Source organism: Poromitra crassiceps, assembly GCF_964638095.1.
Source record: "Poromitra crassiceps genome assembly, chromosome: 1".
Lineage (NCBI taxonomy): Eukaryota > Metazoa > Chordata > Actinopteri > Beryciformes > Melamphaidae > Poromitra > Poromitra crassiceps.
The window spans coordinates 91,049,849-91,075,681 of NC_139623.1; the positions used below are offsets into that span (position 1 = coordinate 91,049,849).

The window sequence follows — 25,833 nt, forward strand, 5'->3', positions numbered from 1 at the left end:
GGAGAAGAAGAGTAGAGGTAGCCTGGTTAAAACCACCCCGATCACGGGGACCTCACATTCTGCTTTGCTACAGGGATCAGTCTGGACTTCCAGCCGCCCGCAGCAATTTCCTCAAATGACACTGTAACTGGGCCAATCAGGGACTGTGTCGTAGTTAATGACGTGACCGGCTCAATCGTGGCTGCCGCTGGCAAAACTGCAATGGCATCTCCCGAAGCAACGAGCGGTAACGTTTACGTTAGTAGAGTAAAAACAGCCATACAGTAAATGCAGTTATTGCAGAAATAGACTCAATAACAACAATTGAACAAGAACTACTGTATGCACTCGGCGGAAAATCTGTTTTCGCCATCCTTCAGGCTGCATTTGGGAAGAGGAATGTGAGGTCACGTGATCAGGATGGTTTTAACCAGGCTAGAGTAGAGGAAGTTCACACTCACAATAATGGCTAAACGCGGATCTCTATTTTGTCTGTGGGTTGCGATTATTTCTGTGTATTAATGATCATTTCCTAGATTATCACTGTGGAACGAAATATATAAATACAAGGAATCAGCCGATCAGCTTGTTGGTAAACAAACGGCTTACTGGGGGTAACATTATAATGGGACCCTATGGAGCGTGCCTTGAGTGTCTCACTCTAGCCGGCTGTGCTGTTTACATATTCACTCCATTTTAAAAACTGCGACAGTTCACACAACTTTAACATGACATACATACAGTATATTATACATCAGACTCTTGAGCTACTTCTGCTCTCACTCAGAATGTCAAAATATAAGCAATGTGATGTATAGTTTTTGAGATATCGACGTTTGTTTGGCACAACTCATACTAGTTAACTGCTGCGGGGTTTCCCCATTTCCGGGGGGAACGGGGCGATTGTGATGTCATGCTGATTCGTCCTATTCACCTTATTCACCATGCCCACTTTTTCTCTCTTCCGCGTTAGACGCAATTGTATTTGTTCTTCCGGTTCAGCGCTAGTTGGCAGCCAATTTCAAAACAAAACGTCACTATGAATGAAGTGGCAACATTCAGAAGCTACACTGCGGCCAACTTCAGTTACATGTTCATAGCGTTACTGCTGCGAGGAGCCGATGGCTGTACCCGGTCGGCATTTAACGTTAGTTACAAAAGCACGTCGACAGTGTTTTCTCACTGCCAGTAGCCTAGTAGGGGTTGACAGATACTAGCTAGTCCGACTGGTCACACAGCCAACGCTCTCAGTCTTCGCTGCTCGTTAAATATTTCCAAATAGGCGTTATTCTGATAAATTGGTCACATATTTGGAATGTTACGTTCTCACCCGAAAAAATATTAAAACTTTAAAGCTTTTTGGCAAGTCAAAAAATGATTACGGTAGAAATCTACTTCTGGGTCTAAAACAGAAAGACCATTACAAAATGACATCCTGAAAAGCGTCCTTATATGGGCAAAGAATAAGGTGAAAACTGAATAGTGCTGCTGGTCGAAGTAAAAAATAAGTTTTTGTTTTTTCATTCCCACTGTACTTTAGTCTCTTGTGTCCCAAGATTAACAGTTTTCTGGTGAGCATATGTAACAACGCCCCCCCCCCCCCATCCCCATCCCCACCTCCACTTCCTCCCCCTTCCTCTCCCTCCCCCTTTCCCTCCCTCCCTCTCCCCAGGTCGGAGGACTCTAACAAGCGTCCCCCCGGCACCCCGGGGACTCCGGGCAGCAGGGACCTGGAAGCGGCCCTTCGCCGTCTGTCCCTGCGCCGCGACAACTACCTCTCAGAGAAGCGCTTCTTTGAGGAGGAGAGGGAGAGAAAGCTGGCCTACCTGGCCAAGGAGGAGGAGAAAGGAGGGGGGGGGAGCAGCGCAGGTGGCGCAGGGACGCCGACGGAGAGCCTGCTGTCGCTGTGCTCACATCCCTCCTTCGGAAGCGTCTGGTCGGGATACTCATTCACGGCGAGGTCCTACCTGCCCGAGAAGCTGCAGATTGTAAAGCCGCTAGAAGGTGATTATTCAGCTCAGAGCCACAGCTCCAAGACTCCCCCTCCCCCGCACAATGAAAACCAGAATACAAATCGGGGCGTTCAGAATCCCCCGCAGAATGAGAACGAGGTTTTTCAGAAACAGAATCAAAACCAGCCCTCTCAGAACCCACAACAAAATTACAGTCACGTCTTTCAAAATGCCCCCCAGATTCAGGCTTTTCAGAACCAGTCACTGAACCGAAACCAAGTCCTTCAGAACCAGCACAACCAAGTCTTTCTGAGTGCCACACAGAAACCCCAGACCCAGTTGCTGGTGATGAGCAGTCTTCCCAGCTCGCAGCCTCAACACGGGGCCCGTCTGGCTTTAGTCACGAGCCTGCTGGAGCTGTTGGAGCAGCAGGAGGGGACTTTGAATCCCCAGCACTCCTTTTACTTCAGACACACACAGCCACGCTGCTGGTTTGAGATATAGTATAGCAGACAGCCTGTGGTACTCTGCTATGACATAATGATATAGTATAGCAGACAGCTTGTGGTACTCTGCTATGACATAATAATATAGTATAGCAGACAGCCTGTGGTACTCTGCTATGACATAATGATATAGAATAGCAGACAGCCTGTGGTACTCTGCTATGACATAATGATATAGAATAGCAGACAGCCTGTGGTACTCTGCTATGACATATAATGATATAGAATAGCAGACAGCCTGTGGTACTCTGCTATGACATATAATGATATAGAATAGCAGACAGCCTGTGGTACTCTGCTATGACATATAATGATATAGAATAGCAGACAGCCTGTGGTACTCTGCTATGACATATAATGATATAGAATAGCAGACAGCCTGTGGTACTCTGCTATGACATATAATGATATAGAATAGCAGACAGCCTGTGGTACTCTGCTATGACATATAATGATATAGAATAGCAGACAGCCTGTGGTACTCTGCTATGACATATAATGATATAGAATAGCAGACAGCCTGTGGTACTCTGCTATGACATATAATGATATAGAATAGCAGACAGCCTGTGGTACTCTGCTATGACATATAATGATATAGTATAGCAGACAGCCTGTGGTACTCTGGTATGACATAATGATATAGTATAGCAGACAGCCTGTGGTACTCTGCTATGACATATAATGATATAGTATAGCAGACAGCCTGTGGTACTCTGGTATGACATAATGATATAGTATAGCAGACAGCCTGTGGTACTCTGGTATGACATAATGATATAGTATAGCAGACAGCCTGTGGTACTCTGCTATGACATATAATGATATAGTATAGCAGACAGCCTGTGGTACTCTGGTATGACTTAATGATATAGTATAGCAGACAGCCTGTGGAACTCTGCTATGACATATAATGATATAGAATAGCAGACAGACAGCCTGTGGAACTCTGATATGACATAATGATATAGAATAGCAGACAGCCTGTGGTACTCTGCTATGACATACAGTATAATGATATAGAATAGCAGACAGCCTGTGGTACTCTGCTATGACATATAATGATATAGAATAGCAGACAGCCTGTGGTACTCTGCTATGACATATCATGATATAGAATAGCAGACAGCCTGTGGTACTCTGCTATGACATATAATGATATAGAATAGCAGACAGCCTGTGGTACTCTGGTATGACATATCATGATATAGAATAGCAGACAGCCTGTGGTACTCTGCTATGACATAATGATATAGAATAGCAGACAGCCTGTGGTACTCTGGTATGACATATAATGATATAGTATAGCAGACAGCCTGTGATACTCTGGTATGACATAATGATATAGTATAGCAGACAGCCTGTGGTACTCTGGTATGACATAATGATATAGTATAGCAGACAGCCTGTGGTACTCTGGTATGACATAATGATATAGAATAGCAGACAGCCTGTGGTACTCTGCTATGACATATAATGATATAGAATAGCAGACAGCCTGTGATACTCTGGTATGACATAATGATATAGTATAGCAGACAGCCTGTGATACTCTGGTATGACATAATGATATAGTATAGCAGACAGCCTGTGGTACTCTGGTATGACATAATGATATAGTATAGCAGACAGCCTGTGGTACTCTGCTATGACATATAATGATATAGAATAGCAGACAGCCTGTGGTACTCTGGTATGACATACTGATATAGAATAGCAGACAGCCTGTGGTACTAAATGGTAAATGGCCTGCATTTATATAGCGCTTTTATCCAAAGCGCTTTACAATCAGTAGATATTCTACATTCACCCATTCATACACCAATGGCGGCAGGCTGCCACGCAGGGTGCCTACACACCATCGGGAGCAAGGAGGGTTAAGTGTCTTGCCCAAGGACACAACAACAGCAGCTGGGAGGGAGCGGGGATCGAACCGCCAACCCTTGCGTCATTGGCCAACCCGCTCTACCTCCTGAGCTAAAGCCGCCCCTCTGGTACTCTGGTATGACATAATGATATAGTATAGCAGACAGCCTGTGGTACTCTGCTATGACATATAATGATATAGAATAGCAGATAGCCTGTGGTACTCTGGTATGACATAATGATATAGAATAGCAGACAGCCTGTGGTACTCTGGTATGACATATAATGATATAGTATAGCAGACAGCCTGTGGTACTCTGGTATGACATAATGATATAGTATAGCAGACAGCCTGTGATACTCTGGTATGACATAATGATATAATGTAGAATAGCAGACAGCCTGTGGTACTCTGCTATGACATACAGTATAATGATATAGAATAGCAGACAGCCTGTGGTACTCTGGTATGACATATAATGATATAGTATAGCAGACAGCCTGTGGTACTCTGCTATGACATATAATGATATAGAATAGCAGACAGCCTGTGGTACTCTGGTATGACATATAATGATATAGAATAGCAGACAGCCTGTGGTACTCTGCTATGACATATAATGATATAGTATAGCAGACAGCCTGTGGTACTCTGGTATGACATATAATGATATAGAATAGCAGACAGCCTGTGGTACTCTGCTATGACATATAATGATATAGAATAGCAGACAGCCTGTGGTACTCTGGTATGACATATAATGATATAGTATAGCAGACAGCCTGTGGTACTCTGCTATGACATATAATGATATAGTATAGCAGACAGCCTGTGGTACTCTGCTATGACATATAATGATATAGAATAGCAGACAGCCTGTGGTACTCTGGTATGACATAATGATATAGAATAGCAGACAGCCTGTGGTACTCTGCTATGACATATCATGATATAGAATAGCAGACAGCCTGTGGTACTCTGGTATGACATAATGATATAGTATAGCAGACAGCCTGTGGTACTCTGCTATGACATATAATGATATAGAATAGCAGACAGCCTGTGGTATTCTGGTATGACATAATGATATAGAATAGCAGACAGCCTGTGGTATTCTGGTATGACATAATGATATAGAATAGCAGACAGCCTGTGGTACTCTGCTATGACAGACAGCCTGTTGTAATCTGGTATGACATATAATGATATAATAGCAGACAGCCTGTGGTACTCTGGTATGACATATGATATAGAATAGCAGACAGCCTGTGGTACTCTGGTATGACATATAATGATATAGAATAGCAGACAGCCTGTGGTACTCTGGTATGACATATAATGATATAATAGCAGACAGCCTGTTGTATTCTGGTATGACATATAATGATATCATAGCAGACAGCCTGTGGTACTCTGGTATGACAGACAGCCCATTGTTGTACTCTGGTATGACATATAATGATATCATAGCAGACAGCCTGTGGTACTCTGGTATGACAGACAGCCCATTGTTGTACTCTGGTATGACAGACAGCCTGTTGTACTCTGGTATGACATATAATGATATAGAATAGCAGACAGTCTGTGGTACTCTGCAATGACATATAATGCAGTTGTTCACACCCCTTGACTTTTTACACATAAATTTGCACTACATTTTGTCACAGTGCCAAGGCTGAGTGAGTCAAACAGGATTTTCTGATATCAGAACCAGTCACACCAATTTGTATCAAAATGCATGTTTGGGGCATATTAGTTTTGGGAAAAAAGAATTATATATATATATATATATATATATATCAGTCTGCCATTGTAATAACTGTACACTATAAACTACAGTTCATCAGCATAAATATTCCTCACATTGGTTGAGTTAGTATTTTTAAGGACAGATGTTTTCAATATACACACTCACGCACGCATACTAAAGTCAAAACGACAAGCACCGTAGTTAAATGTGATTTTTATGGTGCCTTTTCTTATAACATAGAATCTTTATTTTCCTATTATTAGATGTTTATTTTCATATAGTTTATTTTCATGTTTCGAGTGGTTGCAGAGTAAGGTGTGGATGTATTAGCTGTCAGAGATTAAATTTTTAATCATTAACAATATGCATTCACTTCATTTGCACACAATAGTGTAGGGCAACATGAAAATTGGGCTCTAAATTATTCTAGAGACATGTGGCTCAATAAGGCATTGTAGCTGTTGTAGCTGTTATCAGCCTAAAACCATGGACTATTTTGTTAAATAGTTTTACACTATCTCTAGCCTGTTACACAATTTTTCATCACTATTTCCCCCATGAAAAGAATACAGAATACATGTGAAAACCATTGCCACAGAGGTATTTGCTGTTGTGTGGCACCACCTAGTGTTCAAATACAGAGTTGCAAGGTCAACTTTGTCATTGTGATAGAAGTGTGGCGGGTGGAAGTGTGTGCACAACACTTGATAAGGTCCTTGATATAAATGGCAGGGCAATAAACAAGAAAACCAAACAATTTAACACCGTTTTATTTCAAGTCTAATGATGGTTGGTTAACATGTGGTGAGAAATTAATTAGAATAGCCCTCAAATATTTATTTTCTAATATACTGTATAATGATTGGCCAGCTCAGAGATTATTTGCATGCATTCTCTATCTGTATCTGTTTTCATAATACTACCATACCCCTGAAACCCATGTTCAGGATTTTTAAATGTTTTACAAAGACTACTAAGGAGTAAAGACACAAACCCTTAGTGCTTTACAATGCCATAGAACATGTTGTCTATCTTATTTCAACCCTTATTTTGACCAAATCCTGTTTGGTTTTCATCGCTTTGGTTTTTTTCTGTTCTTCACACTTTAAGTTATGTTTCTGTTCTCCTTGTCTGTTCTCTTTGTTGACGATTTCTTGAATAAAATAATACTAATTTTCTCACTTTCCTCATCTTTTTCTTAGTGTGTTAGCTCTGTGGCCTGACAACAACCATTCATTGGACTTGAAATGAGACAATTTTTTTAGGTGTGTGTTTTTGTTGCTTGAGTGACAGAAAAACCTGCCACTCTAGGCGATACACCTAATCTACATTCAGGCAACCGATATATCTGACCTTTATTTTTGTAGACACACTGTCTGTCATGAGTGTGCTTGTGCGCCTGTGTCTGTTATCTGCCTGTCTGTGTGGGTGTCTGAATGTGTATATAATGTCTTCCAGTAAACAGTCGAGGTATATTTAGAGCCTTTTTCACACCCTAAACACTGAAATGATATGGAACCATAATTCCAATAGGTCTATAGTACATATATTATAGACCGCACATTCAAACTTTGTTTCTGCTTTTTGCTGGTGAAAATAGACCTCATGAAATATATAATTAAAAATACACTTTACATAGAGTATGTGATGAAGTACTGCTCTCCTCAAGACATGTTGTGGAGGTCCGCTGGAGCAAGGGATTTAACCCCAACCACTATTCAGTGGAGTAGAAGGTTTTAACCCAGGGATTCCCAACCTTTTTTGGCTTGTGACCCTACTTTGACGTCACAAAAATCTAGGGACCCGAGACATTCAAATTCCGGTGCACCATCGATAATATAATCAGTGACATTGTCAGTGATGTCACATAGTATGCTTCTTTTCCCCCCACATAATTCTGACTTTAATTTGAGAATTATGACTTTAATCTAAAAATTCTGACTTTTTTTCTCAAAATTCTGACTTTAATCTCAGAATTCTGACTTTATTCCCAGAATCCTGATTTAAAGTTATAATCTCAAAGATTTTAATCTAAAACAGAAGTCACTCACAATGTTGAATGAGGCTATGGTCCTTTGATGGAAGCCTTTACAGTATATAGTGACATTATGTGACATTAGTAATGTTTAGGGATGTTCGATATTGGCTTTTTTACCGATATCCGATAATGTCCAACTCTTAATTTCCGATACCGATATCAACCGATATCAACCGATACCGATATAAGCAGGCTTTTTTTCCACCAAAATTTCACGTAACAAGTTACATAATGTAGCTTAATGTAGCTGAAGAGTTTAATATATAATATGCATGTTGTGTTAAAGTTGTAAGTGTTAGAGAAGCGAGCTTGTGAACAGAAGGTTCAATCCCCGGGACCGGCAGGATAAATCTGGGTGGGGAAAGTGAAAAGGCAGCGCTTGCCCCTCCCTCATTACCACCACTGAGTTGCCCTTGAGCAAGGCCCTTAACCCCAACCGCTCCAGTGGAGCTGCTCAGTGGCCAACAGATCAGACTGTGGTTGTACTGGTCAGCTTCCAGGTATGAATGTGTGTGTGAATGTGAACAGGGCACTCCTGAAAAAGAGAGCATTGCTCTCAGTGAGACTCCCCCTGTATTTAACACATTGACTGCCAGCCCTTTTTTCAATGCTGTAGGTAGGTTCTGCCAGTTTTTTTTTTGAGGATTCTGGCTCATTTTACAAGAGCCGAGGATTCTTTTCTGCTAAGATTTTGTGAACACACAATATCTCAAAACAACTAATATAATGTGTGCTTTCTCTGTCTAAAAGAGTTAGTTTGTAGAGTTAGTAGTTATGTAAGCATTAGCAGTTGAATACAGCATGGTTTCAGCGTCAGAAAAATTATTCAGAGATAAACGGCTTTTTGTGAAATTCGATAGAACAGTCACTTTAACCATTCATTTTTGGCATCAGTAAGACCTAAACAATAGTTTTGAACAGTAATTTCCTCCATAACAGCAGGAAACTCCCCTCTGCTTCCAACTCCTCCCTCCGTGGGCGTTCCTCTTGGCTGCAGCCAGCGGCCGTGTCACAAGCTTGTCACCAGTCTCACTGCTTTGCAGCTGCTGTGCGGCTGTGCCTGTCTGAGCGGCCGCTCTTTGAGGAAGTCTGGTTGGACTCGCTCGCTTCTTGGAGTTTTGGTTGAGAGCTTTGATCAAGCTTTTGCGATTCTGGTCATATTTATGCTGCGTGTTTCAAAGTGTGTTCCATCCGTGATCTATTATGCAAATTTGCAATTCCGCACTGCCAGCAATCAGCGCGAAAACGAAAGCGTTTTCGCCAATCCATTTTCATGAGAATGGCTTCGTCACACTGCTTTTTGCTTGCCTTCCTCCTTCCTTGTCGCCACTTAGTGGGTCGGTGGAATGGGTTGTACACGTTGTACACGTCCAATACTTATATAAGAGATGTAAAAGGGTTAGATGCACATCCCACCGTCAAAAAAAAAAAATCGTTGGCAGTGAACGTGTTAACACCTTAAGTGCCATAGCCGAAATAATTCGTCTTACATAATCCAACGCTTAAGTGCCAGAGCCGAAATAACTCGTCTTACATGTTTTTTTGACGGTGGGACATCAATCAACCCCTTTTACATCTTCGAGATAACTATAGGAGCAAGAGCATGTGTGTAATCTATTTTACCGACCACTAAGTGGCGACAGATACAGAGAGAAGCCACAGCCACGGGACCCGTACACCAAAAGCAGCCGCCTTTTCCGCGTGTGTGTGTGCCCGGAGACACACACACAGAACGGACAGAGATCCCCTCCCCCCCAGAGCCGCGGAGCAACGCGCGAACACACACACACACACACACACACACACACACACACACACACACACACACACCGCGGGAGCAAGCCATTCAAGGAAATGGCTTGGCGATTTTACAGTAATCCATTTCAGACTCGTCCCCGCACGCAGGCAAGCAGGCAGGCAGGCACGCAGACAGACAGGCAGGCAGCACAACGCGCTTCTGACACGCCCGCTGCCAGGAGGAAGGAGGAGAAGACACACGGAGGGAGGAGTTTGAATGAGAGGGGTGTTTCCTGTTGTTATGGAGGAAATTACTGTTCAAAACTATTGTTTAGAATGTCTGACGGTCTTACTGATGCCAAAAATGAATGGTTAAAGTGACTGTTTCACAAAAAGCCATTTATCTCTGAATAAATTTCCAGACGCTGAAACCATGCTGTACTCAACGGCTAATATCTACATAACTACTAACTCTGCAAACTAACTCTTTTAGACAGAGAAAGCACACATTCTATTAGTTATTTTTAGATGATTGGTGTTCATGAATTCTTAACAGAAAAGAATCCTCGGCTGTTCTAAAATGAGCCAGAATCGTCAAAAACACCCCTGGCACAACTTACCTACAGGAATGAAAACATGGCTGGCATTCAATGTGTTAAAAAAAAAAAAAAAAAAAAATCGGCATGAAAACCGATACCGATATTTTCCCATATCGATTTTTTATGCTAATATCGGCCGATAATATCGGTAGGCCGATAATATCGGACATCCCTAGTACCGTAATGTTACATAATGCAACACTGGATGTCACCTGCAATTACCACTCATCACCATAGGTGTCACCCAACAGAACAAAACTGAAATCTTAGAGATTATCACTTTAAACACAGAACTAAAAAAAATCTAAAGTGACCCTAATCATCTTCGGTAGTATTAAATTATGTGGGGTGTGTTAAAAAAAAAAAAAATCAGGCGACTATTTGAATTCCAGGTGACCCCACTTAGGGTCGCGACCCTAAGGTTGAAAACCACTGTGTTAACGCGTCACTTCATTTGTGGATTGACCAAATGTCAGCAGCCATGGTGAGAATGTAAAAATAGCTGAGATTTGAGCAATGCCGGCTCCTGAAAACTTAAAAATGTATACTACAGCTGAAATACAAAATAAATAATGCTTTTACTAATTACCAATTTATTAAATTAAATTTTAACCCTTTGACTAATTTGATTTGAATATTTAGTTTGACATTTGAACTTTCATCATTCACCTGATAAGATTTCAGTATCCAGCTCAGTACATTGTTTTGATGCAAAAAGGGGTTGGAAAATTGTAGCGGATGTCCTTTTACCTTACATAATCTCTATAATAATGTAATCTCATTAAGAGGCTGTAGCAGAGTGCACTTGAACATGGATTCTTTGAATAACATTGTTTTTCTTTTTCCCCTCTAGGCTCTGCTACCCTCCACGCATGGCAGCAGTTGGCCCAGCCCCATCTGGGAGGTCTGCTGGACCAGCGGCCTGGTGTGGTCACTAAGGGCTTCCGTACCTTAGAACACGAACAGGACCAGGAAGATGACTGGCATCTGGACCAACCGGAGGAGGACGACTCATTTGCTGGCCTATCAGGAGAGAGTATGGCTTCCTCGGCCCAGCCTCGTTCCTCTTCTCCTTGTTCTTCTTCTGCCCGCTACATCAGAAACATTGACGATGGTGACAACACCAGCGAATTAGAAGCGTTGTGCGGAGCAATGGGAAGACCTAGGGGAGCAATTAGGAGAAAAGAAGGACTCGTTCTAAACACGCCCCCACCCTCCTCAAATCCCACCCCTCCTCTTCCTCCTCTCCCGTCTTCCTCTGAGATGAACAGGGAGGTGGACCTCAAGGAGCTCCAGGCCCTGCAGCCTGGCACACTGGACAGCATGCCTGGTGAGGGAGCCTCTTAGCTGGGGCCACAACACTACATCACCCCCCCCCATCAACCCTGGAGCATGGGGGTGGGGAGGGTTGAAGAGGAGGGGTGTGTGTGGGGGCATTCACTGGACATTTCACAACCCCAACATTGCTTAGCCATCCACATCGTGCACGCTCATGCTCACGTGCACACATCTGCACGCACACCCACCCATCCCGTCCACCAGATGGCGTGTGTGCAGCTGTCATACCCAGTCAACGCAGAGTACTTGTTTTTTTTATTTAATTTACTTCACTTTACATCTTCCTCATCTTCCCCTGTCCATAAATCATACTTGCTTTCATATCCATTAGCCACATTCTGCTTTGGTTCAACCAATCACACTCAATTTTACACCTCTTCTCTTCTTTCAAATCTCCTAAATGCTCCAGCTTTACCGTGTCTTAGACAATGCTACTGATCTCTAAAGGCATTAGTTTAGGACGTGAATGCTTGAATTCTGTCCTGCAGAGCCATTTTGTTTTTTATTTTTCATTATTGATCACTGTCTCCAACATTTAAGTGGGTGGGAATCATGAACTTGGCACCAAGCTACACCATTAGTAATAGATTGTAAAAAAAATTAAACGCATTGCTGTCAATGAGAAAATTATGTTTCTGGACACAGGTGACATCTAGTTATAAACAGGATTGCAAACAGTATTGCAAACAGGTTGTGTAGGAGTAATTTCAGCATGCTTCTAGCAGTCAGCCTTGATACTGAAACACTACTGACACAAATACATGCACAGCAATGCCATGAGGTGTGTGTGTGTGTGTGTGTGTGTGTGTGTGTGTGTGTGTGTGTGTGTGTGTGTGTGTGTGTGTGTGTGTGTGTGTGTGTGTGTGTGTGTGTGTGTGTGTGTGTTCATGTGTCAGCTGTTATTATCGCAGCTGTCCAAATCTGATCACATGACATCACATGGCTACTTAATATTAGAGTTGCCCTAGTGGCCTTGGTCTAGGGTCACCTTCTCACACACACACACACACACAGTTACATTTGTACATTTGGCTGGCTTGAACTTTGAGAGAGTGCTTAGTTTTCAGTGTAGTAAGTACAGGTAATATGTCAACGTAGTGGACTATTATGTTTGAAGTCTAATGGAGTAAAAGTGTCAAGTTCCCAAAAATGGAAATATCCAAACATCAAACCAGAGCGTAAGCACAGAACCTCTACATGTCTGTGAGATCAGTGTTGTGTGCAATTGAAGTGACAACAGGCGGAATGATTAAATCTCAATGTATCTCAGTAAGAAATGGTATTGAAACTCATTCAGTTTCACAACCATGCAAAACTGTACAATCTACTTTGCTATGCTGGGATTTTGTATTTGCCTGCATCAGTATTGTTTCAGCGGTTCTATATTTATGAATCCGCTGTTCTGACAGAATACACATCTAAAATACATGGTCAACATTTTGAGAGCATGGAGATAACAGTCAAATGTCAATAGTACGACTAAGTAAAGCCCACTATACATTTCACTAATGTATATACAATATATATATATATATGTATATATATATATATATATATATATATATATATATATATATATACATTAGTGAAATGTATAGTGGGCTTTACTTAGTCTTAGTAGACTCTGGGTCTCAGTTAATCCTTTAACCCTCCATCCATTTTGCCCTTGTGAATGTAATGAGCACAGTAAATAAGGGATAATAGACTTCACCTCCATTCACCTTTTGTAAACTCACTGTAAGCAACAAAGTTATCATGAAAAAAATGTTGCTGGTCATAATTCTTGGCAAATTACTCATCTACATTGCTTCAAAACATTGTCTGTGTATGTCCTGCGAGCCCAGAGTGCTAGCTAAGAAGCAAATACCTCAACCTCATCAAATGGTGCTATGCTACCATGGCAAACACAGTCAAAGAGTGGCATGTGTCATAGGCATGTTGCCTATTACATTTTATAGTTCAACTTCAAAGGCTTGCTTTGCCAATGCCAGAACAGAACAGAACAGTCTGAAGTCACTATTGTTGGTATTTAATTGACAACAGTCTGTGAAACAAAACACAGCTGATCAAATCAGATGTAGATGCAGGTTTGTGGTCATGTTCAGAACAAAGATGTGTAAGTCAATTCAAATGGAAGCTGTTCAGGCCCACGTTGCACGCTGTAATGCTCCCAACACTTGTGAGGTGTGCTGTTTGCACTCTGAAACCACAGAATCCAGTGGCAGAATGTGCGCTAGTGCTTTTGCTTTGGGTTGATTGGTTGGTCTCCACCTATTTTCCCTCTTCTTGGTTATGTCTATGGTGTTGGGTTGTCGTTTGACACCTTTTGTCTCAATAATAACACTCTCCCCTTCTGTTTCTATTCTCCTCTCCTCTCCTATCCTCCAGTTAATTTCCCAGGCAAGTGTCTGTCCCATACTAGCTCCACCTACACCTTCACCACCTGCCGAATCCTCCACCCCTCTGATCAACTGACATCTGTGTCCTCCAGGTAAAACCACTTAATACCTGAATATGTTCTTTATTTTATTACTGTTATGACTGTCTCTTTGTCTGTAGGTATATTGTTTGTGTCCTTGGGTTGTATGTTTGAGAGAGTGTAGTGTTCCTCTGTGAAGAAATGATGGTGGCAGTTGGACTTTTGGGAAGTTTTTCTGTCCAATAAATTGCATTGTGTCTTTACCAAGTTGCACAATACGATTAAACCACTACTTCTACAAACAGAAATGCTCATAGGATGATATCCTTTGATTATATTTCTATGTAGCAGTACAGATATCGTTTGATAGTGTAATTGAACCAAAGTCTTCACACTGGAAATCACTCCCTGGATCCGCTCCCACAGAGATATTTAGGCTTACGGTGTTTCAAGCAGGACTACTACAATCAGACTACAGTGATCCACTACAATCAGACTGATGTGACACTCTCCTGCAGGACTACAGTGATCCACTACAATCAGACTACAGTGATCCACTACAATCAGACTGACTTGAGACACTCTTGCAGGACTACAGTGATCTACAGCGCCTGAAGAAATTTGGGCTAAGGAAAGAAATCCTCAGGGACTTCTACAGAGGCACCATTGAAAGCCTGCTGACTGGCGGCTTCACCACCTGGTACGGGAACTGTACCACCATGGACCGCAGGGCGCTACGGAGAGTGAGACGCGCGGCCCAGCACGTAACAGGATGTGAGTTGCCAGATCTGCAAGAACTGTATAAACAGCGGTGCCTCAGGAGGTCCCTGAAGATCATCAAAGACACAAACCATCCCCACAACAGCCTGTTCTCCCTGCTACCCTCAGGGAGAAGATACAGGGTTCCGAAAGCACGCACAAATCGCTTGAGGAACAGTTTCTTCCCGCAGGCCACGAGACTCCTTAACATACACAAATAGTGTAGTAGCCGTACTGTACCGTACTGTAGCTGCTACCATTACGTATGTCTAATGTTTACGGTAATTGTATGTTTAATAAGGAATATGCTATTCGCACCTGTATGTCAAATACGCCGAATTTAAAATGTTGAATCACGTCTAAAGTATGCACAGGACATGCGCACCTATGTGCAGTGAATATGCCACTGTCTCTGACTTGTCTTATCACTATACTGCCTTATTGCTTGTTGTGTCTCTTGTTGTTTTTGCACTCATATGCCCTGTTATATTTGTACTATGTTGTAAACGGAGTCCACAGCACAAGAATTTCACACGTGATACTTGTACCATGGAGTGACAATAAAAATCTTGAAATCTTGAATCTTGAATCTTGAAATCCACTACAATCAGACTACAGTGATCCACTACAATCAGACTTAGTTGACTTGATCCACTACAATCAGACTTAGTTGACTTGACACACACTGCTGATGTTCCTGCTGTCTGATTGGCCCTGGCAGGTCATGCGATGAGGACGAGGAAGTGGGGTTGTATCATATGGTTGTCGTGGCCGGCGTAGAGCAGGCCCATTGAGCGTGCCCGTGAGTGTGCACGTGGGTGAGACTATGCATGGGGAGTGCATTCCTAAAGACTGTGGGTGTGCAAACCAGAATAACGCCAGTCATTTGCTCTAACTGTCTTTTCTATTAGTTCTCAAACTTAGAAGATGATGATATGTAGGCAACTCTTTGAGGCAAAGAGGATGGGCAGTGCTGGTTGTAAGGGATACATGGATTTATAATGAGGACTAGACCAATGCTGATAACACAGTGGGACTTAAGGACTAAATATCGTGACTTAATGCTGCTGGCTGTAATAGAGAGGCAAAGTGACCGCCTACTTCCTGCTTCAGCACTGTACCAGGGATTTTCATCCACCATTTATTTTCTCATAGACATTTCGTAAAATGCTTATAAAAATAGTTTTACTTCGTTTCGAACTCAAGCTCTCACTCTAGTGCCATCTCGCTGCGCACGCAGCCACTGGAAGAATATTATTTTTGCTCCAAAAATTATCTTTATAAAAAACCAAACCACCTAAAAAACCACTTTATAAAAAACCAAACCACCTACCGACAGGTAACCCTGGGACTGAGGCGGCCACCCACATTCCTTTCCCCGTGACAACGGGGAAAGGAATGGGGTAACAATCGTTACCCCGGCTGGGGTAACGATTGAATCTGAGAGTATTAGCTTAGCGATTACGCTAGCTAGGTCGGCTTGCTTGACACGAGTGTGTTGCCGCTTCTCAGTTGTTAACTAGATAGCTAGCTTGCAGCCGTGCAAATAGCATCAACTAGTTATTCTCCTCGGTCGAGGAGTTTATTCCTAGAGTGACTAGTAAGCTTGGCTTGCGCTTGTCTCTCTTGCTTACGATAGCTGTGCTAGTGGTTTTCACGCTTGTTCTCTTAGCAGGTCGTGTTGCTGCCTTCCCTTCGGGTCAGGCTATTAGCCGCTTTCGTTACCGTTGCACGTGCATGTTCGCTAGCCTCCGGGTGGCTTACTGCCTAGCTTCTTCATGCTAGTTTGCTAGCTTTCTTACGGTACTCCCCAGGCACGTAGGCACGGGTGTGCCTGGGTGTGCCAATGCCACCCAGACAGGCAGCTGGCACAACCAAAAAAAATGGGGTAAAAAAAAGTTTTTTGTTTGTCTGCAAAACACATCAGCTGTCAAGCTTAAGTGTCCAACTGTCCACTGACCTATGTGCCCCGGAGCATGATGGGAAACTAGTTAAGCTGTTGTCCACGTAAAGTAAACAAATGCACGCACAGCAGCAGCAGCAGCAGCGCCAAATCAAGAAGACATGAAACAAAGCTCGCTTTTAAGCTTTTTCGGCAAAGGCAAGAAACGTCGAAGAAGATGACTCGTCGTCACCCTCCCCCTCAACAAGTGCGGATTGTAGTGCACCCGTTCCCGCACCTGTATTGGTGGTGTACAGTGGAGAAGAGACAGACGATGATGAAGAAGATGATGCAGCCGAAACAATGACGTTAACAGCGGGGAACGCAGCCAACAACACACCCGAGGTTTGTGCAGAGCCAGAGGACACTGACGCTACAGATCTCTCTGCAGTAGACGAACCTGCATGCCAACCAAACTTGCGTTCTTCCCGACTAGAACACTCTTTGGAAAACGTAGGTGTTTTTCAGATAAATGGTACAACAGATACAGTTGGCTAGAGTACAGCATTAAAGTTGATGCTGTATTTTGCCAGCCTTGCCGCCATTTCAGCACTGATGTGAAGGAGACATCCTCCACGTCCTATCTTAAAGGCACTATGTAGTGATTTTTTTTGTCCACTAGATGTCGCCATTTTCCCTCTAAATCTGGCTTGAAAAGCGGCCGCCGCCAATTTTTTTTTGGGCCTATCAACGTCAATGCGTCAATGCGACGTTTCTTGCCTTTGCCGAAAAAGCTTAAAAGCGAGCTTTGTTTCATGTCTTCTTGATTTGGCGCTGCTGCTGCTGCTGTGCGTGCATTTGTTTACTTTTTTTACCTATCAAATGGTCCGCCCCCTGGCACACCCTCTCTTTCTGTGGCACACCCAATGTGCCAAGTCTGGCTACGCTACTGGTACTCCCGCTAACTGGGTGCGGCCTGCAGGAGCTTGCTGCTAGTTGGCTTCCTGTTTTCTCGTACTATGAGCATGGAGAAGGGAGAGTCAGCGAGGGGGTGCGCGGTGTGCAAAGCTACGTTGGCCAACTTTGACCGGCACGATAGGTGCATGTTCTGCCTTGGGCACGAGCACGCTGCACGGGCGCTTTTAAACCCTTGGTCTTGCAGCCTCTGTGCTATCTTCAAGTTAGCCGTGCTGCGTCATAGAGCTAAGCTCCTTGTTGAGGAGGACATTCCTCCCAGCGGTACGCCTCTCGAGAGGAGCGTGTCCGTTGAATCTCTCCGCCCTGTCGTGGGTGAAGCCCCTGCTGCTCAGGGCCTTCAGGGCCAGTCCGAGCAGTCTGAGTTTAGGTGGGGCGATGAGCCCATGCCTCAATTCTTAGAGCGGGGTGAATTCCCCAGGTACGACCCCCTAGTCGATACCCCCCAGGAGGAGGTTTCCGGTGGGGAAGAGGGCTGGGACGGTGCTACCACCGTCACTACTAATGCGGAGGAGGAAGCTCGTTCGGAAGCGAACGAGCCCTACCAGAAGCAGTTTAGCAGGGTGATGTCCAGGGCCGCAGCTAAGCTGGGCATCGCTTGGGCCAACCCACCCCAGCCCCCTGCCTCACTGCTACAGGGATGCTTTTTCCAGGCACGCCAGGCATCCCGCCCGCAGCGCCGCTTGCCTGTCTGTCTGTGAGCCATGCCCACATTGCGCGGGCATGGCTCCGTGGTTTGCGCTCGACGGCGAGGAACGGCTGACATTCTCCAGAATGCCAGCCCTGGAGGAAGTGGTGGGTCTCATCTGGCCTCCACCTCTGGCAAGCCAACACTGCCTTTGAAGGCGTGCCAGTTAACGGCGAAGCTGGCCGAAAAGTCTTACTTGGCGGCGGGTCCGTACCTCACCATGACGAATAACCTGGCCATCTTACAGGGTTACCAGGCCGTCCTCCTGAGGGAGCTGCAGGGTAACCCATCCCCTGAGTTGTATACCGAGCTCCGGATGTCCACGAACTATGCCCTCCGTATGGTGGACTGCTTGGCTCAGAACAGTGGAAAGGTGATGGCCTTCTCTGTTCTCACGCACCGCCACCTCTGGCTCAACCTTACGCAGTTGTCTGAGCCGGAGAAGAAGAGGCTGCTCGGGGCCAAGATTTCTCCTGAGGGCCTTTTCGGCCCATCAGTGGAGAACATGGCCCAGCAGCTGGAGAGGCAGCAACGGGACTCTGCTGCGGTCAGGTCCCTCATGCCACGATGGGATCGAGGGGACGGCCGCCGGTTTCCGGGGGCAGAGCGTTCGTTGGACCGCCCTCCGGGGCCCGCTGCTCCTCGAACCGCCCCGCGCCAGGGCCCGAGTTCGGTCGGGAGCTCTCCTTGGGTCTCGTGCCCTTCATCAAGGCTCGCATTGGTCCATGGCCACAGCCTGGCCTCAGTTGGTAGCATCCAGGACAAGCCCACCAAAAATGGCGCCGCATGCCCATTGTCGGTCGGGAGCTCTCCTGTGGACCACACCCCCGGACATTGGCCCGCCTTCGGCGGGGCCCATATCCGTCTGCGGTCGGGCTCGAAAGAGGACTTCGTCCCCGCAGTCCTCCCAGCCCGTGAAAGTCGCGCGGCGGGAGGGTTACTCCGATCCGGCTCACCCACGGGGTGCGTCAGTAGTCGGGGTTTACGTAAGGGATTTTCCCCCGGCATGCCTAGCATCTACAGAGCTGGCCATGCGGCCTCTCACGCCCTGCTGCCCCCATTTTCTCCCCCCATCGGGGCATCGGATCAGGTCCCGGTGCCCAATATACACATGGCCAAAGGTGCGGTTTTCGCTCCTTCTGGCTACGAGAGACCATCGTTGTCCGACAGGCTCAGCCCCTGGCAGCTCCTATGTTGTCCGACCCCATGGTTGTGGCGCACCCTTTGGAAGGGCTACGCTCTCCAGTTTGCCAGACCTCCACCCACGTTCGACGGTGTCCCCGATTCGGCCGTGGAGGGGGGGGGGCCCAGGACATACTCCACAAGGAGGTTACTTCGCTGCTCGCCAAGGGGGCGATTCACTCGGTCCCCAAGGCAGAGGAGCGCTCGGGGTTCTATCACAGGTACTTTGCCGTGCCCAAGAAGGACGGTTCCATGCGTCCGATTCTGGACCTTCGGCGTCTCAACAAGACGCTGAGGAAGTTCCCTTTCCGAATGCTCTCTTTCCCCCGCCTTTTAAATGCGTTGAGGCCGGGGGATTTATTTACTTCCGTGGATCTGAAAGATGCGTTCTTCCATGTCTCTGTGGTTCAGAAGCACAGCAAATACCTGAGGTTCTCCTTCCTGGGAAAGGCTTACGAATTCTGGGTCCTGCCGTTCGGCATGTCTTTGAGCCCACGAACCTTCACGGTGTGCGTGGAGACAGCCCTGGCTCCCCTCCGCGCAAGTGGGATTCGCGTCTTCCTCTTTCTATCTCGACGATGCTCTCATAGTGGTGGACACGAGGGTCCGTGCCATGGAACACATAAGATGGTGACAGATCACCTGCAGACATTGGGGTTTTTGGTGAACTGGCAGAAGAGTTGCCTCATCCCAGCGCAGGTGGCGACCTTCCTGGGGCTCGAGCTGGACTCTCGGGCCATGCTGGCCCGCCTTTTGCCAGAGCGACAGGCTCGCACAGTGCGGACGGCAAAGACCCTAAGTCTGTGTCCCTCCGTGTCAGTGCATCAGTGCACAGTCATGTTGGGGCTGATGGCCTCAGCGGTGCATGTGCTCCCGCTGGGGAGGCTACACATGTGCCCGTTCCAGATCTGGTTTCTCAAGCATCGCCTGGACCCGGCCAGGGACCATCATCGCAGGGTTCCTCTGACGTGTCTGGCCCGGCGGGTGCTGGCCATATGGGCGGACCCCCGTTACCTCTCGAGAGGCACTCGGTTGGGCCCTGTCCCGCTCAGGTTGGTCATCCGCACCGACGCCTCCCTCTCGGGATGGGGTGCAGTGGCGGGCGCTTTTCGGCGAACGGCCGGTGGGGAGCTCAGGAGACAATACAGCTGCGATCGCCCACCTGAACAAGCAGGGCGGTGTGCGGTCAGAGGCGCTGAACCGGTTAGCGGCAGGGATTCACCTGTGGGCATATCCCCATTTCCTTTCGTTGTCGGCGGTTCATGTGCCAGGCCGGCTGAATTTCAGGCCGACCTGCTGTCTCGGGGCAATCCCCGTCAGACGGAGTGGTGCCTCCACCCTCAGGTGTATCGGTGGAGGACATGTGCGCTGCGGCCTCATGGTCCTCTCATCACACGTTTGTTAGGTACTACAGTCTTGACGTGTCCGGTTCGCGTTTCGCGCATGCGGTACTGTCAATGGCGAGAAGGTAGTGTCGTTGCCTCTCCAAATGCCACACAGTTGGGCATGGGCGATTCGCCATGCGTCCGTCGTTCACCGATGCCTCTCGGGTCGCTCTGAGGAGTGCTCAGAGCTGGGTAGTGAGAGCTCTCGTTCTCACTCGTAAAACCCGGGTTGTAGCACAACCCTAACGTTTTACTTGTTCAAACCAAACGGTTCACATATATTTAGAAACAGGAGAGACCACATAACATTTCAATCGGACCAAAACGTAAAAGAATTGCAGAAAATATTCTTTCGATGTAGTTTTTTTAAGTTTTGGTCCGAGTGAAATGTTCTATGGTCTGTCCCGATTCTAAATATAGCTGAACCGTTTGGCTTGACAAAGTAAAACTATTTTTATGAGCATTTTACGAAATGTCTCTAGGAAAATAAATGGCGGATGAAAATCTCTGGTACAGTGCTCAAGCAGGAAGTAGGCGGTCACTTTGCCTCTCTGCTGACCGAATTGTGCATCTAATTTGCCTCAAATGTTACCCATTAACATGGTCCTAACTAACAATGCAGGTTTTGACAAAAGGCTATGCATCTGATCACTGATCAAGTCTAACAATATATGGATTCCTAGTACTGTATAGATCAGGGGTCGCAACCTTTTTGATATGAAGTGCCATTTTCAAATTTGCCTGTCAACCAGTGTGCTACACCAAAATTAATGACTCACACATCTACATTTAAATCTCCAATGGATCTGTAATGTTATTCCATTCAAAATCAGGACATTGAAATGAGAGCATTATACAAGATACACAGCACGGTCCTTCTCTGTCTTCTGCGCTGGCATTTTTCATCTGCTTTCTGCTGCCCTGGAAGGCAACCAATCAGAGGCAGAGTAGAGTGGGTCACTACCGTAAGTATGCAAACTAAAAGGCATGCAACTGCAAATGGCTGTGAAATAGGTAATTTTGGCAGGGCGTTTACATTTTCAACATTTCTACAAAGAATTCTCAATTGCACACTTATTGTTACTGTGCGCTGCCGTGCCACTGGTTACCCCTTCGTGTGCCAGAGGTGGCACCCATGGCATAGGTTGCTGACCCCTGGTATAGATCAGATTCATTGTGTGTAACATTGTTTAGAATAGGTAATAAGTGCCTGTTGGCATTGCTGCTGCTAACAGTGATTATCATTTAAAGTGAAGTGTACTGTAGTCATTGCTTCAAGAGGAATTGTTTGGTCACCTCTTTACTTGGTTTCACAGTGTGTGGATTTCTAGATTTTTAATTATGCTTTTTGTATTGAGATGGGGTTGAATCTGATTTAATCAGTCTATGGATCTTACTTCAGGCCTTGCACTTAACTGACTTGAGTTGTCAATGCACATCTCAGTTGCCAGAAAGTCTAAGAAAAGGTTTTAACTCATGCATGATTTTTCAGGTTATGTTTTGGACACATCGGGCCCTATCTTCGCAACGGCGGCCATTTTGTGTCATGTCGGCGCAAAGCTCCGCTTTATACCCGAAAGCATTGTGGAGGCGTGGTCATGCCCATGAAAGCCACAGCGTCACGTCAGCAGCTTCCTCCTCACTGAGAGGGACTAGAGTGAGAGAGAGAAAGAGGGCGAGAGAGAAAAGATAGCCTAGATGTAGAGAGAGAGAGAGAGAGAGAGAGAGAGAGAGATGTGCTGTCATGCATAGAAATCAAATAACGTGCTCATGCTCACCTGTGTATTATTGCCATTTCACACGCTGAAAAAGGGCTGCTGCCCAAACGTCTGTGTGGTAATAAAAGTATTCAACTTGGAGTGCTGTCCTCCTTTCTTGATGGCTGTCATCTATAGTTCTCTTCTCAACGGTCCTAAAAAATCGAATCCGACCCAACCCAACCCGCTTGAGACGCGGACCGAGCTCAACTCGCCCACCGTTGTCACATAATAACTCAGCCCGAGACCGACTCAGCCCGACCACAGTCGACAAACAGTTATTAGACCTAGTAGGACATTATAAAAAAGTGTGCAATTATGCTGCCGCGGCTCAAATAGTTGGAATCGTATGTGTGTGTTACTGCCATAAATGTTTTTCAGCTTTCATGCTGTTATATGGACGGACGTATGCTTATCCCTTTTCGGGCTCTCTTCTCCTGCATCTCCGCTGCGGGGCTACTGCATGCGTAGTTACACAGCGTACTGAGAGCCGCGATGAGTGATGCTGCTCTATTTGAAGTTGATTTTCGTTCCACCAGCACACATTTTATTAATCAGCTATTTTTTATTTGTTTCTATTAATATATATACATTGAATCCCACCAATTTAGTCCGTCATTTCCCCCTTGGTGCACATAAAGACACATGCTTCCGTCACTGTCTGCTTAATGGCGAGAGGGACTTCAGCTGTAGGCTACTCATGACAAAACCAGACGTCGAATTTTCAACAGTTAACTTTTGCAGTAGCTAGGCCTATAGGTTACTGGTTATTACTAGGAGGTGAGGCAGTTAAGTTGATCTGGGTAGTAACATTATAGGCCGACAGTATGCCCCGTGTCTCCCTCTCTCTCCCCGACGAGGGAAGTGGAGAGGGCTATTGCGGTGCTATTAAACGTAGCCTAATGGTTGGAAAAGATCAACATTTGCTTTTTATTTTCTCCTACCCTTTCTCCCCACCCCTTCTATAGTTGAAAATCAATGTGGCATTCTGAGGAGAGAAGAGTGTGTGCAGGCGCGAGGTGTTGGAGAGTGACATCCATGCCGTGCGTAATGGTATCCAAGCGAGGATTTCCTGCACTGCGCGGAGAATACTGTTTGCGCTCAGGCGTACGCCTCGCGTAGTGTTTTTTTTTTTGCGCTAAGACCAGCTATTTGGTGGCGTTAAAATTGAGAGCACCCAAGGCCATTTTTTCTAACACATTGCGCTTGAACCCCTATTTTGGCACGGTCAACGCCCAAACCTCTGTTTACGCTCGGAACATAGCGACGGTATCTTCGCCAGAGCGCAAAATGACACTTGCGGGAGACAGATGATAGACTAGAGGCCCACGGACACGCCTGGGACATGCCTACACCTGTGTCTGCGCTTAGAAAAAGTGCAAAACTGGATGGCGGAGGCAGATGACAGCTTAAGACACAGGGAAGATAGCATAAGAGCGTGTGCAAACGGCAGCGCAAACAATATCGCCGTACGAAGATAGGGCCCATCATCTGCATTACAATATTCCTAATAAAAGATTCCTGTTTTTCTGTCACAATAGCCCATGAATGCATTAATAAACCAAACCAAGCCATGTGTTAAGACTTGCTAACTAATGTTCTGTATGTGTTCTTGTCGATCATCTCTCTCTCTGTGCTCCCTACCATTCCTCCATCTTCTTTATCTCCAAACTTCTCCCCATCTCCAGCCCAGCAATGTCCTGCCAGACCAGCGCCCGCGTCGGCACCCCCGCCCCCGTCGCCTCCCCCGTACCCTTCTCCAAGCCTGCCACCCCGTCTTACACCCCCTGCTGCACCCCGCGCCGCCTCTCCCTGGCCGAGTCCTCCACCAACCTGAGGGACTCCACCAAGACCACCAGCACCTCCCTGGGCCTGGTGCACCTACTCCTTGAGCATGGCATCTCTGCATCGGTGTACGACCCCCGCAGCTGGGACCGAGGAGTGGATGCCAGCGGACCTCCGACACCCGCGGGAGGAGGAGGAGGAGGACGCATGGAGGCCGAGGGCCGGCCGACGGAGCACCAGGCGGACCCCCTCCCACGTACCCCTCCCAACTCCCCCACGCCTCGCTGTCGCTCCAAGTCCACCTCCTCTCCCGCCCCGGCTGCCCCTGCCTTTCTGTTCAGCCCTGCCTACGACGACCCGCCGTTCTACGACACCTTCCTGGCCTCCAAGCCGGCACGCACCATCCTGAGGGAAGTGCTGGGGGAGGCGGAGAGGGAGCGCGGGGACCAGACAGAGGACGAGAGCCAGGCAGAGGTGTTGAACCTGCGGCTCGTGGACAAACTGAAACGTTTCCGCACCCTCCCGCCGCTCGGGACCTCCAATTCATCTGGGAGTGCTGTACTGGCTCCCTTCAGTTCGCCTGCACTGGGGAACAGTGCGTTGGGTGGGGGCCTCCCAGTTTTGAATGCAGGGCTCAGGAGGAATCGAAGCTATCCTGCAATGGTAGGGGCCAGTATGGCTATGAAAGACCCAGGAGGCCCCCCCAGCACAGAGATACTCCTACCGCACACGCTGCAAACGCCACATACACAACCAACTACATGCACACAGGAGACAGGCAGGACGCACACCCTGCTCCCACAGGACAGACACATACCACAGACACTACATGCAGAGGAGATGGTCATACCACAGAGGATCCCACACAGACTAACTATGCCGAACTATAGACTCAGTCATTCAACCAGCAATGACCGGCACAATCCCACTAGACAGACCAGTTACACTGATGGTGAGACTGGGACATAAATACGCAAAAGAGATACTCAGCATATTGTGTGTGGTAATAATCTCATATGCATATGGTACAGGGTTTAAAATTTGGCGCGGGATTGCGAGATTCGTGCATCTTTTTGGAAATTCCCGCATATTTTCAATTTAATCCCACAACGGTTTACGTCAGGGGTCGTTGTAAAACACAGATTGCGCTCCCGAGGCGCGTGGACGAGGCGCTGCTTTCATGCAGACGAGCCACACTTCACACCAGGGTTGCCAGATAAATTTCCATAGATGTG

At 46.2% G+C, this 25,833-nt stretch overlaps 1 protein-coding gene across 1 annotated transcript in view; it reads left to right on the forward strand.

Annotated features, from left to right (window-relative positions):
* Nucleotides 1-25,488, forward strand: part of trak1a (trafficking protein, kinesin binding 1a) — a gene marked incomplete at its 3' end in the record, with an annotated part of 120,083 nt that extends 94,595 nt beyond the window's left edge. The window contains 5 exon segments of the mRNA XM_083662183.1: nucleotides 1,652-1,983; nucleotides 11,282-11,758; nucleotides 14,155-14,257; nucleotides 24,502-25,336; nucleotides 25,339-25,488. Coding sequence (XP_083518309.1) covers nucleotides 1,652-1,983; nucleotides 11,282-11,758; nucleotides 14,155-14,257; nucleotides 24,502-25,336; nucleotides 25,339-25,488 — 1,897 coding nt within the window.
* Between the last annotated feature and the right edge of the window lie 345 nt (nucleotides 25,489-25,833).